General features: G+C 43.9%; 1 protein-coding gene across 2 annotated transcripts in view; it reads left to right on the forward strand.

The window, feature by feature from the left end:
* Window positions 1–18,843, forward strand: part of SLC35F3 (solute carrier family 35 member F3) — a 109,443-nt gene that overhangs the window by 56,029 nt on the left and 34,571 nt on the right. The window contains exon 1 of one of the 2 annotated variants that reach the window (XM_035108428.2): window positions 10,457–10,607. The exons of the other annotated variant lie outside the window; for it this stretch is intronic. Coding sequence (XP_034964319.2) covers window positions 10,532–10,607 — 76 coding nt within the window. The 5' untranslated portion in view covers window positions 10,457–10,531. Of the gene's footprint in view, window positions 1–10,456; window positions 10,608–18,843 lie in introns of those variants that run through there. 2 annotated transcript variants of the gene reach the window in all.

The raw sequence follows: 18,843 nt of genomic DNA on the forward strand, positions 1-18,843 counted from the left end.
GCACTACTGCTTTCTGTTTCTTAACCTGACCAGGCTTGGTACACTCTGAGTTAATTGGTTTTAATGTACCTAAGCCTTAACGAGGTTAAAGAGCATTGCATTTCAACATAGCATAAAGGAGCGGGTGGTGGTGCTGATCCTGTTGAAATGAATAAGATTTTGTTCTGCATTATTCCTGACTGATTTATCCTTTGTGCCCACATTTAACTTGTGCAAGACCTTGTATCTGGCAAGATGCCCCATGGCAATTGCTGCATCCCAAGTTGCCTGAACCCTAGGCGTTCTGCTGCACGAATGCAATTTCAAAGGTGGGTAGGTTGTCAAGTGTTAAAGAGCTCATTCTGCAGCCTCCAATAATAATTCAGATTAGAGTATCAGCAGCATTTAAGGTCTAAGCTCCATGCTGCAAGCTTCCCATTGATTGATGAAATGATTATTATGAGATTAGTACTTGCAGGTGATTCAGGTGTTGCAAACAGTATATATAGGCAGCAGCTTTGTTAACTTCTCTTTTGAGAGACTTTTATAAATGTACGCTGCAGTTAGTCAATGGGACTTTATAATTAAGCTACTAGTCAAATAATGGATCCTTTAATTACTCTGAAGTTCATTTTAAGAGGATCAGTGAGATTTCTAATGAACTTCTCTGAAGGTCTTCAATACTGGGGAAGTAGTTGCAGAGGGAGCATGGATCAAGGGATGAATATATGTAATATATAACACTGATCATGTGCTATAATTTTAGAGTTATCACCTGAACATTTTAATATGTTTTTATTTATTAAATTTCTATACTGCCCTTCATCCAATGATATGCCTTCATGTTTAGTGCTTTTGCACTTGCTAATCTGTAGCTAGCTCCCCCCCCCATTTTTTTGTTAGTTAAAGCAATGGTGTTGCAAAAAAAAAGTTAAGAATTGCTGATAAGTCATTTTTCTGGAATAACTTGGTTGTGTTTTGCAGTCAAATTAATGTATAACAGGGAGTTAATTGAAGGTATAGTCATGAAATCAAATGTCTTATGCTAGTATAAAGGTAAAGGGATCCCTGACCATTAGGTCCAGTCGGTGACCGACTCTGGGGTTGCGGTGCTCATTATTGGCCTAGGGAGCTGGCATACAGCTTCCAGGTCATGTGGCCAACATGACAAAGCCGCTTCTGGTGAACCAGAGCAGAACACGGAAATGCCGCTGACCTTCCCGCTGGAGCGGTCCTATTTATCTACTTGCACTTTGATGTGCTTTCGAACTGCTAGGTTGGCAGGAGCTGGGACCAAGCAACGGGAGCTCACCCCGTCGTGGGGATTCAAACCGCCGACCTTCTGATCAGCAAGCCCTAGGCTCTGTGGTTTAATCCACAGTGCCACCCGTGTCCCTATGCTAGTACACTTTCCTTCATATTCTGGGTGGAGTTGTTTTGTTACAGGAAAAGTAAGTCCCTGATTGAAGAAGTACACATTTCCCCACAATATTCAGTGTAATGTTTGAACCAACATTGCAAGGAACATTGGATCAGTTTACCATAAAGAATGTATCTGATAGCTGATAAGGGATTTGCTGCATCTAGCAGCCTGCAGTCATCTCTGGAATCTACTCATCATGAGTAGCCTTCCCAGGTGGGATTCAATTACAAGCAAATTCAGGTTGTACAATTTAAGCTAATTTGGAGTTCTATGATGTATACAAATTCATTGATCAAACAAAATACACAGTTTGGGAATGTATGCACACAGATTTTATAACTACTGTACCTTGACATCCAGTTGGGAAGGTATGTGTACATGGTTATAATACAACATGCCCTTAAAGGTCTCTAAAATAGATTTTCAGTTTGTCATGCATTGGGCAAAAATCTTATTTGAAAACTAAACTGTAACAACCAGCACAGTCCTGAAATAGGCTGTGTTCTGCAGTCTGACTGCATTTCGTTAGTAAAAAATATTTTAATTCCGGTCTCCCACTGTGGCTTCTCCTGTGGAATGAGCAGTGGGAAATTAAAAATGATGTCTTGTTCTTTTCTAATCAGGCCAGTCTTCAGAATTCAATATTAAACTTAGACATAATGCAATAAAACAGTTTCACTAAAGCTTCTCTGCATAAATTTCATTTCTCAGCAGCTGCTCTTACAAATAATATAGCAGAAACTGCCTCGAAAATAAAAGAGGTGTTCTGGATTTGCACTGTAGGGTTTCCCTAAAGGCTTGAGGTCCAAGGTAAAAAATAATGAAAGCACAGTACTAATGCTTGCCATTCAGCAGAGGGGAAATGAGAATATACCTGAAACTGCTTTCATGGTTGTTTTTAATATGATGTGTCCATCCTTGATTTGTCAAAGCTTTAAATTGTAGAGAAAGTATGGGCTATTACACTGAATCTTAGCAACCTTTGCAACAGGAGTACAGAATGTAGTAGTAGTAGTAATAATAATAATAATATTTATACCCCGCCCTCCCCGGCCAAGGCCAGGCTCAGGGCGGCTAACACCAGGTATAAAAGCAATTTATTAAAATACAACTTAAAAACAGGATTAAAATACAACCTAAAATGCAGCCTCAGTGGAAGCCCAGAATCAAAACTGGTTTTTTTGGGGGGGGGGAGAAAACGTCAAATCTTCACCAACTATCCAGACTGGTCCTACGTGGGCCAGAAAAAAAAGCCAGGGAAGTCCCCAAATAGGGGTTCCATCACAGAAGGAAAATGAAAGAGGGGGAGGGGATCAGGCTGATTCCAAGCCAAAGGCCAGGTGGAACAACTCTGCCTTACAGGTCCTGCGGAAAGAAATCAGATCCCGAGTGTTCCACCAGGCCGGAGCCAGTGGTGATAAGGCCCTGGCCCTGGTTGAGGCTAATCTGACTTCCTTAGGGCCCAGGACCTCTAGAGTGTTGCTATTTATGGACCTTAAGGTCCTCTGCGGGGCATACCAGGAGAGGCGGTCCTGTAGATACGAGGGTCCTAGGCTGTAAAGGGCTTTAAAGGTCAAAACCAGCACCTTAAACATGACCCTGTACTCTACCGGGAACCAGTGCAGCTGGAAAAGCACTGGGTGAATGTGGACCGCAGCGAGGACCCCGTAACGAGCCTCGCCGTGGCATTCTGCACCCGCTGGAGTTTCTGGGACAACTTCAAGGGCAGCCCCGCGTAGAGCGAGTTACAGTAATCAAGCCTGGAGGTGACCATCGCATGGATCACTGTGGCCAGATCAGGACGGGAAAGGTAAGGGACCAACTGCTTGATACGGCAGAGATGGAAAAATGCTGCCTTGACAGAAGGCACTGGCACAAGTTGAGCCCCTGCAAGAGATGGGAGTTGGCCCCCCAACCCCATGCCATCCCGACTCAGCCAGAGGACCTCTGTCTTCGAAGTGTTTAACTTCAACCAGCTCCCACGTAGCCATCCAGCCACAGCTTCCAGACATCTGGTCAGTGTGTCCGGGGCTGACTCAGGATGGCCGTCCATCAACTGATAGAGCTGGGTGTCATCAGCATGTTGATGACAACCCAGCCCGAAACTCAGGACAATATGGGCAAGGGGCGCATAAAGATTTTTAAAAGCATCGGGGAAAGGATTGTGCCCTGCGGCACTCTACACACCAAGGGGTGCCACGATGACATCTCCTTCCCTAGCGCCACCATCTCTCCCCCACCTGAGATAAAGGAACACCTGAGATTTTTGGACTGTGCCCTGAATCCCCACATCAGCAAGGCAGTGGTCCAAAAGCTCGTAATCATCCATGTCAAAGGCTGCTGACAAGTCTAAAAGAATCAGCAGTCCCGACCCACCTCGGTCCAGTTGTCTACGGAGATCATCTGTTAGGGCAACCAGAGCCGTCTCGGTCCCATAACTAGGGCAAAAACTGGACTGGAATGGATCAAAAGCCGATGTTTCCTCCAGAAACCTACCAAGCTGTTCAGCAACTGCTCTCTCAATTACCTTACCCAGGTTCGAAAGATTCGAAACCAGGAGGTAATTGGAAGGATCTAACAATGCTTTCTTTAAGAGTGGACACACCGCTGCTTCCTTCAGCTCCCCTGGGAATGTCCCTGTGCCAAGGGACAAGTTGATGATCTCACCCAGGGGGACCCACACCTCATCTGGGCACACTCTAATCAGCCAAGATGGGCATGGGTCGAGGAAGCAAGTGGTGGGCCTTCCAGCTCGGAGAAATCTGTCCATATCGGCAGGGAGTATCCTGTCAAAATGGTCCAATACTGGACCAGAGGACAGCTGAGGGGCCTCCAGTTCTGTTAGTATATCCAAATTGGCAGGGAGGTCACGACGAAGCAGCAGGACTTTCTCTGCAAAAAAGCTCACAAATGCCTCACAGCTATGGGTCAAATTTGCATTTAAATTTGGCTGTCCCACTGGGGAAGTTAAAGACCTAATTATTCTGAAAAGTTGTGCCGGGCGAGAGCTAGCGGATGCAATGGAAGCTGAGAAGTAAGACTTCTTAACAGCTTTCACAGCCATCTCATAGACTTTCATAAGCGTCCTATAAGATGTTCTTCAGGCTCTGTCACGAGGTCGTCACCATACCCGCTCTAGCCGTCTGTTGATGGTGCCTGTGACCCCACCCCCACTGGAGCAAAGCAGGGCCATACAGCAGGGAGCCAAGCGGGCCAACACAGCCCTTGGCGGGTGGAGAGGAGCACCATGCTGTGCTGGGGGGTGCCTGGTTCACACTCCCACAAAAAATGTGCCAGGGGCCACAACTTCCTGGCACCAGCCCACCCAACGCCCCTGTGTGGAAGCAAGTGGTCCTTGAGGTTCTATGTCCCAAGCAGTGAAGGTCTTTAAAGGTCAAAACTAGCATTTGAACTGAGCCTGGAACTGATGGCCAGCGCAGTTGAAAAGCATAGGTGTTATTATGTAGTCCTAGGTCCAGTGAGAGGTGTGGCCTGTAGAAGGGACATGGCTCGGGCAGAATCCTGAGCGCCAGACAGAGATCCCTGGAGGACTACATTCTGACTGAGGTTCCATACACCAAGTTGAAAATGTCAACAGGATAAATTTTTAAAGCAACAACTATTTAGACCTTTTTTCAATCCTCTGCATGCAAAATGAGTAAGATTTTTCTCAGAGATAAATCAACCAAATAATCAGAGCAGAAGAACAAAGAGAGATTAAGCTTAAGTAAATGCAGCAGGGCTTATTGCCTGTGTAACCTGCCTTCATTTTAGGGGTATTATAACCCATCTCCAGTGTTTTTGAATATTTGGTTAATGGTATGGAAACCTCATCCATTCTGTCAGTGCTGGGAACAGTGTGATTTACCATATGCTTAGCACCTAAGGGCAGCTCCCATGCTGGGAAAAAAGCTAAGCTGAAATTTCAGATGAATGCAGTATTCAGGTTTATTATTGTTGAATCTAGAATGCCTGATCCTGCTGATGTCGAACATGATAATTCATTGAGTACAACTGAGTCTCGTCCTTAAACAATACATACATTATGTTGACTGCTTTGCTGATGCAAGTTTTTAAGGAGGTCATGCATAAATCTTTAAGTTAGTATTTTAAAACTCTGTGTTGTTAAGCTTCTCTGACAGCATTCAAGCAGCACTAAGGCAGCTGTTAATATGTTACAATGCTTCTTACTGAGTCATGCACCAAGCAGGCAAAGCAACAATCATGCTGTCTGTGTGATTCATATTTTCCCACAGTTTTTTATGCCATCATTCTGGTACTGTATATAAAGCAGGTTTTCAGAGTGACAAGATTTTGATAGTTCAAATGTATTTTTATATTCTAGTGTAGAAAGAGAAAGGAGATTGAGGAGAAGCACAGGAAGGTGGCATTAAAGGGAGCAATGGGTTGGAGAGGGAGTGGGAGGTGGATGCTTGAAGAAAACAGGAATCCTAGTAGCAGGATGGAGAGAAAATATAAACTTAGAGATGGCCAGGGAAGTGGGCTGTTGGAGCCTGGTGGTCGATTTGGTCTCTGGATTCTGCTGCAACTTCTGCATGTCTAAAACCACCATTATGTTCCCAAGTGTGAAATACATTTTCCTATACATCTGGAATATTGTTTCCTTCTCCTCCCATGTATACGGCTTAGTGCGGGAACAAGGATATGCAACCAATCAGTGACTTACTTGTTGATGCCACTTTTACAGTATTACAGGCAAAATGTTAACCTTTTGTTGCCGACCAGACCATCTTTTGTGGCCAGGGCAGGCCCTATGATTAGGCAGAGTGAGGCAGCCACCTCAGGTGGTATATGCTTGGGAGCAGCCCTTGGTTATATCACCTGAACCCCTAGTAATTACACTCTGTTGCCACATGAACTCCTACCTTGGCATGCTGCATCAGGTGGGCTGAGGGGTGCCATCCCATCCCATAATCAATGTTGGCATTAGATTCAACTGCCAGTCAGCTTCTTAATTGGGAGAGTGTCCTCTTGTCCTTCACTTGAGACAAAATGTCTTGGTATAGTCCTATGTGTGGCTGGCTAATATTGCAACTGCATATCCATTACACTAAATGCCAGTCTTGTATATAGAATGATGTATATGTAACGAATATGATAGCTGGAATGTGAAAAGATCTAAAGGTTGTTGTTATTTTTTTTAAAAAAAATGATAGCACTGTGTTCATGCAATGTGAGTTGTTAAAAGTTTTCTCAGGATCCCTTTTGTCAGGACTTGCATTATAAAATACTGTAGAAGAATTGCTGTATTGATGTTGAATAGTAGCTGCGCTTCACTTATTGATTGGCACCTGCTTTCTCCAATGCATACTTTGATACAGAAAATAATACAAATTCATTATACTTTCCCCCAAAATGAATGATAATCCCTATCATCTGTCTGTCTGTCTGTCTGTCTGTCTGTCTGTCTGTCTGTCTGTCTGTCTATCCATTTTTTCACTTAAATAATCAGCATACCCTTTCTTGATGACAGTGTTGTTTGCATGCAATATATTATGGTATGTGATGCAATTCTGAAGAACTAATGATTAAGTAATTGTCATAATCAAGAAGTGACTGCTAGAGTTAGAGAGGTTGTGAGACTGCAGAAATCACGAAGCACTGTGGTACTACAAGATTATTTGGGAGGAGTAAGGATATGTATGGACAGGACTTGGAGTCTCTTTACCTTCTTATGTCCAGTCGTTTTTTAACTAGGACCAGTGTCAAGAATGCAAATCACCATGAATTCACATTTAAAAGATCATATAGAGAAGCCAATTGTAGTGCAGTATTGCGTCAGCCTTAACCAGTGACTACAGAACCATAAAAGTTGCCTTATACCAGGGCAGATTGCTTGTATATCTAATCTAGTATTGTCTGTTGAGAGGTTTTGGCTCTCTATAATCCCAGGAAGAGGTTTGCTCATCACCTATCTGATCCTTTTAATTGGAGATGCCACTGATAAAACATAAGACCTTTTGTATTGCAAAGTTGGTGTGTTAACCCTTACTTTGTCTCCCTCATTTTATAAATTAATATACAGCACAAGGACAGCACTAGTTAGCTAAATGAATAATTGAAATCATCATACATGTGGTCTCATAATCAAAAGAGGAGATAAATAAAAAGTACACTCCTTTTTAAAAGAAAGAAAGAAAGATTGTGACCATAAGAATGATCAAATATGTTGACAACCAACTGTCTCAGAAGACAATGGAGAAGTGTGTGATATCAATATCAATATTACAAATCCTATATTTGGGGAGTGCCTCCTAGAATATTTTATGTATGATGATCTTACAGTATTTAGAAAATGGTGACTACTTCCTGAGTAGTTTACTGTTTTTTGCAAGCTGTTTCCTACTGTTATGTCTATACACTGGCGAACAGCCTGATCCACAGCCCCGTTAAAGTGATTTAACTTAGTTTAAGAGCGTTGTTAATTACTTCAGTGGATCTTGTTCTTCAAATATGGGGAAGTGGGTTATGTTTCTAAGAGCCTGTTGCACACTCCCAAGACCCCAAACGGCTCCCTGTAAAGCAATGGAAGACAAACAGAGCCACTAAGGTGGCTTACTGGCTAGCACAGGGAATGGGGCTGGTTTTGCAAAGAAGGCATGCAGAAATTCTACACAGCATATATTTATCTCACCATATGCTTATCTGCCCTGTGATCAGTGAATAGTCCTATCATTACAACCAACTTCAAAATAATAATCTGACATATCAAGAATTATGAAGTACAGATAAAAACTAAGTTAGTTGCTGATATTAGACACCAACTCCTTACAATATGGTCTAAACTACTAGTGGAATAGATGGCAACAGGTGCTTGGATGCTGGTGCTCACATTCCATAGAGTCCCCTTGTTCCTTTGTACATTGTACAGTGGTACCTCGGTTTATGAACACAATTGGTTCCGGAAGTGTGTTCATAAACTGAAGCGTTCATAAACTGAAGCGAACTTTCCCATTGAAAGTAATGGAAAGTGGATTAATCCGTTCCAGACGGTCCGCGGAGTAACCGTTCATAAACTGAAGCGAATTTTCCCATTGAAAGTAATGGAAAGTGGATTAATCCGTTCCAGATGGGTCCGCGAAGTACTTAAACTGAAGCATTCATAAATTGAAACATGGGTGTAATTGGTTCCGGAAGTCTGTTCATAAACTGAAGCGTTCATAAACTGAAGCGAACTTTCCCATTAAAAGTAATGGAAAGTGAATTAATCCGTTCCAGATGGGTCCGCGGTGTTCATAAACCGAAAATTCATAAACCGAGGTGTTCATAAACCGAGGTTCCACTGTATTGAGACATATATGTGGAAGGTAATTAAAGAAGAATAGTTTAAGCATGCTGCTGCTGCTGCTGCTACTACTACTGCTACCACAGTACCAGGTATGATATGTTAGGAAATAGTCCTCCCTGAAAGATCTCCAGGAAAGGTTTTTGAACCTTGCATACTTCATGAATATCTGTACAAGGATCTATGCCACTATTCTTGCTCAATAGTGTGAACACATTGGCTTTAAATTTTAGTTGCTGAGCTCCTCACATACTAGCATTTCATTTGCTGGCTTCAACCTTTCTGACATGCTGGCTATGGCTCTGCTTCATTTTTTTGCATTTGTTTACCGTACTTTAGTTTTTCGGCTGCTATTTGGAAACTCCAGCCACAAGGGGGACAGACAAGTGTCTGAAGTAGGAACAGCAGCACAGAGGAATGCAACCAGCAGGCGCCTGTTAATTGGAGCCCAGTGGAGAAAACTGTTGCTGGATTTTATTTATGTAAAAGCAACAACACAGATCCCCCCCACATTGCAATAACAAAAAAATCCTATGGTATCATTGAAACTGTTAGGTTTGAAGAATGGAGCAATGTTGTAGTGTTTGCTGCCTATTTTGTAATAATAATAAAAAGACTGGATTGCAAAAGTAAAAATTCCCAATAAGAAAAGATATACAATTTCAAATGAATTTCAGATTTCTGCTAAGAAATATTTTTTTCCTCCCAGTGGGCTGTTGATCATGTGGAGTCAGGCATCCCACACAGTTCATTCTTCTAACATGATGCTAGTATACACAGATGCAAACTGAAGCTATGGGGAAATCTCACAATGGAGACAATGTGCCCATCTGGCAACAGGTGTGCATGGAAACAAAGTGTGAGTAGTACTGTGTGGTTGTAAATACATGGAAGAAGCAGAGGCAGCTATGGGGAACTTTCCTTTTTTTGCAAGCATAATCGCTTCAGAGTCGGATCTAAGTGCAGTAAGTGTGTTGGCTCCGCTAAAGTGTTAATTAAACAGGGAAAACTGCCTTTAGTATAGATGAACATATTGAATTGCTTAAAGATTATTTCATTTTGGAATGAGGGTGGCCCACTTAGAAACTGGTTGTGCAAATACAGTAAAAGGTTCCATTTTTATTGTGTTCAGAGATAAGGCCGCACCCTTAAGCAGCTAACAAATATCTCAGCGATGACTACGCCTACCATACATATGTGAATATATCTGAATTGGAAGAACACCAACTATGTACCTTGGATAGTGTTACATTGAGGCATTCTAATGGATTGCAAAGTACCCCTGCCCTCGTGGAACTCAGCTTCTCAGACGAACCTTACAGTTTCTAAATCAGCCTGATAGCAATGGCTAACCTACTGCAGAGATTAAATGAACAACGAGCTCCACGAGTTAACAGGCGAGACAAACTCCAAGCCTTGCAGCTGCCTCTAAGGACTCGTCCTTTTCTGCTGGGCCTGGAAGGAACTCCTCGGTCTTCTGGGAACTTGCGGGAATACCCAGTCAAGGATAAACTGCGGCTGTTAACTGGGGACAGCCTTTCCCTGAGCTTGTGGAAGAGCCCGGCGCTCCAGCCCCGCCGCCGGTGGAGGGGGGGTGGGCGGGTGACGTTTTGTTTGCTGCAAGTAAAGGAGAGCGTGCGAGCGAGGAGGCGGCGAGAAGCTGCAGCAGCAGCAGCAGAAGGTACGCGAGGCCAGGCGAGCGAGGCAGGCAGCCAGCCGCCGAGGCGGGCTGATAGCGGGCCGGGGAGACGAGCGCTCAGCTCCAGCCGGCGTCAGGATGTAGGCGCTCGGCTGACGGGCTCTTACTGGCGGAAGGGCTCATCATGAAGAAACACTCGGCCAGGGTCGCCCCTCTCAGCGCCTGCAACAGCCCCGTGCTGACTCTCACCAAAGTGGAAGGTAATTTCGGCGCGCCAGCCTCTGCAGCAAAACTAATGCTCCGAGCGGGCTTCCTCGAGGGCGAAACGAGCCTTGGGAAACCTCCCGCCGGCGCTGGGCCGCGCCGAGCTCCTTCGGTGTGGGTTGCGCTGGGAAGCTGAACACCTACTCTGCGGTGGCTGGACGGCGGCGGGCGTGGCGGGGCTGAGGGGACGCGGGGCTGAGCGGCGGGCTGCTTCGCCTGCTGCAGTCTCTGCCGCTGTGCCGGCGAAGGGCGCGGAAGAGGGAGGAGGAGGCGCTGGACTCCCTCAGAAGGGAGCTTTCGCCAATGCGGGCTTTGGGGATGCCCTTCTCCTCCTGCTCTTCTCTCCCTTCCTTCGCCTCTCTCTCGGGAGAAAAGTGAGCGGAGCGGGAGCCCCCTCGCCGCAATAAGTTCTCTCGTCAGGTACAAGGCGATTCCTCCGGACGGGAGGGACCCGGGTGCGCGTGAGGGAACATGGTGCATTGGCAGGGGCGCAGCCCACGTCGCCCGGCGTCACCAGTGGGAGATGGAGCATCATAACGCTCCGCTTCGGGGTTTGGGTGGAGAGAAGATGTGAGGTAATTTTGGCGGGCATCCATTCCGAGGAAGAAACTCCGTGTCCTTCTGTTGCGTTTCGCCGCCAGCCAAAGACGCTGCCCATGCTGCTGCTCTCTCGCCTTCGTTTAAGATCTGTCTTCTCCTCCGGGGTCCTGGTCCTTTTGGGGAGAGGGGAGAGCTTTCTGGGGGTCTGGATATAGGCGAAGCCCAAACTCTGCCCGCAATTTTATGAGAAGGCGTCGGGTCGCCTGGGCTCACCGAAGTCTGTGAAGCAGCTGTGATGCCAGGTAAAAAGGGCCCGTTCGAGCCAGGCAGATGGATGGTGCCAGTCGCTGGCAGGAGAGCTCTGCTGTATTTCAAGTTGGTCTGCAGCAGCAGCAGCAGTTCCGAGAGATGCTCTGCTGAGCTGAGGCAACCGCACGGCTGAACTTGGAAGTTGGCTTTAAGAGGCTGGCTGGCCTGTGCCCTGGATACGGGGCGCTGGGAGAAGAGGGGCGTCGCAAGGCGAGGGTGCTCCCAAGCCTCGGGCAGGAGAAAGAAGCTGAAGGACGCTGGGATCCCTGCCAGCGAAGGAGGGAAAGGAGATGGGGGAAGGGGTGCATGGATGAATCAGGGATGGCGAAGGCAAAGAGAAAGATGGACATTATGAAAGGCGAGGAAGAAGATATAGGTGCCAAGGGGGGAAGTTAACTGTTGCAACTGGGGTGGAAAGTGGCGATTCTGCCGCTAGAAGTATAGGGTAGGTGAGGTTTGTCCTTTTTATTTTATGGCTAGACATATAGGAGCCAACTCCTAGGGGCCGAGGTCCCTTCTCCCACCCCACCCCCCCAATAAAATATTTGAGGGCGGCGGGCCCCTCCAAAGTTGATGAGCATTACCATTCAAATGGTGTGTGTGCACTGCATCATGTGATCAACTCTGTGTGCACAGTTGGAACCCTTGTGGCTGGAGGATCACTTCAAGAAATATTGTTTACTTTGTTTTTGTTTACTCATTGTTGTTACCTGGCTTTTAACTGCTTTAGCTGTTTTGTATCCCCCCCCCATGTTCTAAATTGCTTAGAGTCTTCCTTTTTCTTTGGTATAAAGCAATGAATAGTTGAAACTAGTAATAGTAGGCTTTAAGAATAAGGAAATCGAAAAAAGAGAATGAGTCAGAGAATAATGTGGGGGGAGGCAGGGACATAGCTCAGGAGAGAGCAAGAAAAGGTTTGTGCTTGCAGCCCTAACTACATGTCTTGAGTCAGAAGTAAGTTTTATTTATTTCACTGTGACTTACTCCTTGCATGAAAAAGTACGTAGGACTGGAAATGTAATTGCGAGTTGCAAGGGACTTGTTGGACCCTTGAGTCTGACTCACTCCATTTTCTTTAAACAACAACAACAAAAAACTTTGTTACAGGTAACTGTGTTGGTCTGATGTAGTAAAAAATAAATTAAAAAAAATCCTTCCAGTAGCACCTTAGAGACCAACTAAGTTTGTCATTGGTATGAGCTTTCGTGTGCATGCACACTTCTTCAGATACTGTACACTGAAAAGAAGATTCCACCTAAACATTAGGAAGAACTTCCTGACAGTAAGAGCTGTTCGGCAGTGGAATTTGCTACCAAGGAGTGTGGTGGAGTCTCCTTCTTTGGAGGTCTTTAAGCAGAGGCTTGACAGGCATATGTCAAGAATGCTTTGATGGTGTTTCCTGCTTGGCTGGCCCTTGTGGTCTCTTCCAACTCTATGATTCTATGATTCTAAGTCACCAGACCCTTATATATATGGTGAGATGGTGGGGAGGGGTATTACTCAGAAGGGTGGTGGGAATGGGTAGAAAACTTTGTGTAACTACAATATTCCCCTCCCCAATGTCTTTCCCATCATTTCCTGAAAATCTCTGAAGAGTATTTTGCAGCCTTTCTATACAAGTTATTTATTGATGAACTGCTTTTGTAGTTAAGAAATGGTTGGTAAAAGAGACAATGACGAAGTGAGAGAATTCAGGAAATGATAACTTCTTGAAGGAAAAAAACTGGAATGTACAGAACAAGGATATGTAGGTCTTGTATTGCACTGCTAGAGGATGAAAAAAAACAACCATGATAGCATGTAGAAAGTAAGTCATTGCTGAAAATAAATAAGGAACATTTGTTAATAGCATAACCTGTCTATTCAGAAGCAAGTCCTATTGAGGATCTGTGGAATTTAGGCACATTTGATTACTTCATGTATTTCTATACTGCTTAATATGCAGAATTTAAAAGTCTTTTGAAAATTTCTTCTACCGGTATCAACCATGTATGTGCTACGCTTGTTATTTCACACAGTCTACAAAATTTTATCAACAGTATATTTTTTCCTCCTGGAAAATATGAGTGAAGAGGTTGCTCGAGGGATGATATACTTCAAGAGGGAAGAAGGTTCATGTACTCTGTCCTATTTCATCTCAGCAAAAGCATGAAGCATGAAGCATTATTATGGTGGTAGTTTTTCTCACTAGAATGGTGCTAGAATGGAAATGCTTATGATTCTGCAGTAGGAACTTAGCAGGAAGTCAGCAGCTGCTTCACTGGTTGCCCCTCCCGTGGCCATTGAAAGATTGATCCAGGTCTAGACAGAGGAATTGGATACTGAGTGAAACAACTGTCTAAAACTGTGCTGTTTTACATTTTCCTGCTAATTATTTTCAGATTTATACTTGCTCCACAATGAATATTCGGCCCTAGATCATGGTAGGCAGAATTTCTAATGCTCCTCAGTCTTTGGTGATTTCTTCCAATTTCTTCCAGTGGCCATCAATATTTCTCTCTTGGTGGAAACATTTTCAACATTAGTTTGTCCTCCACAGAAACGATATTCATTTTTTTCAGGTATATCCTTGCACACACACAGCTACACAGGACAGTTGTTGATCAAGGTAAAGTGAGTATATCCTAAAACATGCCCATCGCCCAATGTCTTCTGTGGTGCTTGCACATTGCAGGAGAAAATCTGTAGCTGTGGGTAAACTGTCCTTCAGAGAAACTCCCCACCATTATTGATAATGGTGTTTCCCATAACATAGCCTGGAAATCTTTTTTGTACAGCATAATGCCATGCATGTCTACTTGGAAGTAAGCCCCATTGAGTTAAATGGTGCTTACTCCCAGATAGATGGAATTTCATAGATGGAATTGCAGTCTCAGGTGCAGTCACTAGAAAAAGTTGAGTCCTGTAATATACAACCTGCAATTCATATTGTCTCCCTTACTATCACAACTCAGTTTCCAGCTGCTATGTCTGCCAGAAATAATACTCCTCTTGTAAGATTTCTGTACATTAATTTGAAATACCTTTATTTATTTAGCCTGGAATATTTTTTTTCTTAAAATAGTTTACAAAGATTAAAAACTTAGCATCAGCAAAAACAGAACTGATTTAAAAGAGGTTTCAAGTTCTTGGTGAAGAATTGCTGTCCTTCAGCACCTGCCACCATGCAGTAGCGTTAAAATGTGGATCTTTTGGCAAACTTCTATAATAATTAATTATTATTTATTATTAAGGAGTTTTGTCCTCCTTAATTTATCAAAAAGCTATTCCTTTTCCATCCTTCTTCCTATCAGTGACAGGTCCTGGGGAACGAGGCTTGAAATAAATTATCAGCCTTCTTTTTACTTGGGATATTGCTTCTTTAAGAATTTTCTAAATGTAAAAAAAAAAGTTTAAATGAACTTTGTTTATTTTATTTATTTATTAATTTATAGACCACCTTTATCTTCCAAGGAGCCCAAGGTGGCATACATGGTTCTCTCCCCCACCCCCACCCCATTTCATCACATCAGCCCTGTGAGGCAGGTTAGGCTAAGAGGAGGAGGAGGAGGAGGAGGAGGAGGAGGAGGAGGAGGAGGAGGAGTAGTAGTTTGGATTTGATATCCCGCTTTATCACTACCCGAAGGAGTCTCAAAGCGGCTAACATTCTCCTTTCCCTTCCACTCCCACAACAAACACTCTGTGAGGTGAGTGGGACTGAGAGACTTCAAAGAAGTGTGACTAGCCAAAGGTCACCCAGCAGCTGCACATGGAGGAGCGGAGACGCGAACCCGATTCCCCAGATTACGAATCTACCACTCTTAACCACTACACCACACTGGCTAAGAGATAGTGACTGGCCAAGGTCACCCAGTGAGCTTCATGCCTGAGTGGGGATTTGAACCCTAGTCTCCTAGGTCATTGTCCAACACCCTAATCATTACTCCACACTGGCTCTCCTAGTACTTCTAGTGCTGAACAATTACCCTTCACTTCTCTATCGCTCATCTGGTATCTTGAAGTATTAATGTAGTCTAGCTACAGGAACTTTAGTTGGGAAATTCTCTTTAGCTGACATCTTTGGTTGGCTGGCATCCATCTGTCTTGGGAGATAATGGGGGCGGGAGTCAAATTGTTATTAGGTTACAGCGCTTGCTGTGGCTGTAGAGACCAATATGGGAGAAACATGTTTTGTCTGCCTGGGCAGATGAAGGCGTCTGGTTGTGCTTCTGCAATTGCACAATGGCATTTATTCTCTCTGCACTCTTCCCAGATCCCTGACATCAGTGCATTAGATATTTAGTTCCTGGGAAATTTAGCTATACTATGCATCTGATAGTGTGGGTGGCACTGTGGTCTAAACCACTGAGCCTCTTGGGCTTGCTGATCAGGAGGTTGGCAGTTCGAATCCCCGCAACGGGGTGAGCTCCTGTTGCTCAGTCCAAGCTCCTGCTAACCTAGCAGTTCAAAAGCACCCCAAAAGTGCAAGTAGATAAATAGATACCGCTCTGGCGGGAAGGTAAACAGCATTTCCGTGCACTGCTCTGGTTTCAGTGTTCCGTTGCACCAGAAGTGGCTTAGTCATGCTGGCCACATGACCCGGAAAAACTATCTGCGGAGTGGATAAACGCCGGCTCCCTTGGTCTGTAAAGCGAGATGAGCGTCACAACCCCAGAGTCATTTGTGACTGGACTTAACTGTCAGGGGTCCTATACCTTGACCTTTTTACCCATCTGACTATGGGAATCAGGTCAGCATTGACCCAGGAAACCACCTGGTTTGTGAGATTACTCACCACTCTCAAGTGTTGCTGTGTTTAAAATGTCACTGATAGGGAATAACAAGGAGAAAACAAAGTGTGGAAGTTTAGTACTTGCTCTTGGTTCTGCCTGTTGTTAGTTGGGGTTATCTGTATGAATAATTAAGTACCTGTAAATCAGTGCTTCACACTGTTATGAATATTTGAGGGGGCACTTCTTTGCTGCGTGCTAATGGGCACAGGCAGAGAGGCCAGGTTTAGGGCTCCAGCTTTGAATGACATAGGCTGTGGGGGAGGTCCTTGGAGTCTGTTAGCAGAGAGAAGGAGAAGGAGGGGCAGAATTCCAACTGAACTGGGGATGACAGGCTGGAACAAAGAAACACAGAATATGACTTTTTGCTGTCCTTGGAATCTGATGCTGCCCTTATGGAGAAAGCGAGACCCTCATAGGATGTGAATGCTCTGCACTCCTTCCATCTAGATGCAGGTTGTACATATGTGTAAATAAAACCATATATCATAAAGACACCATAGTCTCTGCTGTGCCCCATTTTCCCAAAAGGGAACACAGACTCTGGAAAGTGCGCCTGCAACTCATGGAATCTCTCACCGCTCATGGAGATTGGGGTGACATGTAGTAATACTTTAAATATTTCTTCCTTTGGGGTGGGGGCAATATGTAGCAGCTCTTCCCCACATGGCACATGGTGTGGTTGCACTCCTACAATCTCTTTGTGCCTAAAATACAGCTAGACTTTCTATGAGATTCACTTTTTCACATTGGGCTTGATTCTTGTTAAGAACTTGATGACTGTAAAACAGCCTGAGTTTACTAATGCTTGGGGTTCTGTATGTAAGCCCATAATGTTCAGATGCTGCATTGGAAGGGAGAAAAGAACTGTTATAAATTAACTCCATGACTTTTGACATCATCAAAATAGTTTCTGTGGGACTAGCAATGAGTTACATGTGAATGCAGGTAAGAGACCTCAACACCCTTTAAAAAACTGTTTCAGGAAAGGAGATTTTTAGAGTGGGTAAAATATGGGGAGAGGGGTAATATGGTTCCTCACCACCATCATTTTCCCACTCTAAACCACTTACCCTTCATCAGGGTTCTAGTAGCATGCCTAGCTTTGCATTTTGCATTACTATACCATTATCAGCAGTGTATTGTTGTAAAATAAATTGCATTGAGGACTTATAATGCTCAAGAAAGCATGTTTGCCGAAAGTTGTTGCTTATCTATAAATCCAGAACTCTGTTTGTACTTCTTTTCCTTAAACAAATACTTTTAAGGTCTTGAAATGGGGTTCTGTGTCAGGATTCACTGGGGGATTGCATCCTGACTGTTAACAGGATCAGAAGCCAAAGTTAGAAAGGAACCAACCATCAGCTAGGTGGAGGCCAAAGGCAAGCAGCCAAGAATGGCAAAGGTTAGGTTACAGAGACAGCAGCTAACAAGCGGATGCGCCAGAGTAAGCAGAGTAGTAAAAAGAAGGCAGGTGGCCAAGTTGCAAAGACAGAATATAGGAAAGGGTGCTGAGCAGGTGCTTAGTCTGGCACATTGTTCTCACTAGGAACCAAGATGCTCAAAGATCAAGCTGAGGTTTTAATACATTGGTTGCCTGGGTCTCCTGATAAGGTGCTGAGTCAACTGCTAGGGCTTGTAATGCTATCCAGGTGTCACCTTTAAACAACACAGGTCAGCTTGCACTCTTTTCAGCAGACATACTGTCTTGGTGAGACAGGCAACAAGACACTAGAGCCTCACTGCTGGGTCACCTGGCTTGAGAGACTCAGCACCCATACACTGTGCGAAATAAGTAAACTAACTGTTGTCCCCTGAGGCTTAACATCAGTGAGAGTGTTCACACATAAGAGAGAGAGTGTGTGTGTAAACTTTGGTAACACACATAATTTCCACAAGCAGTTGAAACATATTAAATGAAAAAGAAATTAGTTCTGTTTTTCCTTCCTGACACACACTCTTATTATTTTTGTTGTTGTGCCAAAAATATCCCTTTATCATCTTCCAAGTTTCATTATTAGGTCAGTTTTATAGCTGTTTTCATGCTCATTCTGAAGCTCCCAATTCACTGTGTATCTTTATTTCATCAAACCTTCCACAAAGATTCTCATTTTATTTCCCAATAGCATATTGGCAAAGCTTTATTTTATTATTCTGAGATATCTACCTGAGTACTTCTCACCCATTGTATCGTTTACAATTGTAAACCTTTTGTATTTTTCCCCAATCTAAAATGGGGGCAATAGGTCCCAGATTTTGTGTATCTAAGCCATAAAAACAAGAAGCTCTACTCTTTGTCTTCAGTGTTCTTTATTCTAAGCTGGAGAGCATTAATGTTATTTGAATCAACTTTGCTTCTTCATAAACACCCAGCAGCTATTTAATTAATCCTGGATAATAAGTGCAGATTTATACAATCTCCCATGCAGCTGATCAAGTAACCACTGTTTGATTTATCAAGAGCTAGTACTTCAAACACTGTTTACAAATGAAACTCGGAACAAGAGAACAACTCACATGACAAAATGTTTCATGTTGTACATGTTACACACATATATATATTGTAAACAATGACTCTTCCTTTCTTTCTGGGAAACCTGTAAAGGGAATGAGA

Source organism: Zootoca vivipara, chromosome 3 (assembly GCF_963506605.1).
Source record: "Zootoca vivipara chromosome 3, rZooViv1.1, whole genome shotgun sequence".
Classification (NCBI taxonomy): domain Eukaryota; kingdom Metazoa; phylum Chordata; class Lepidosauria; order Squamata; family Lacertidae; genus Zootoca; species Zootoca vivipara.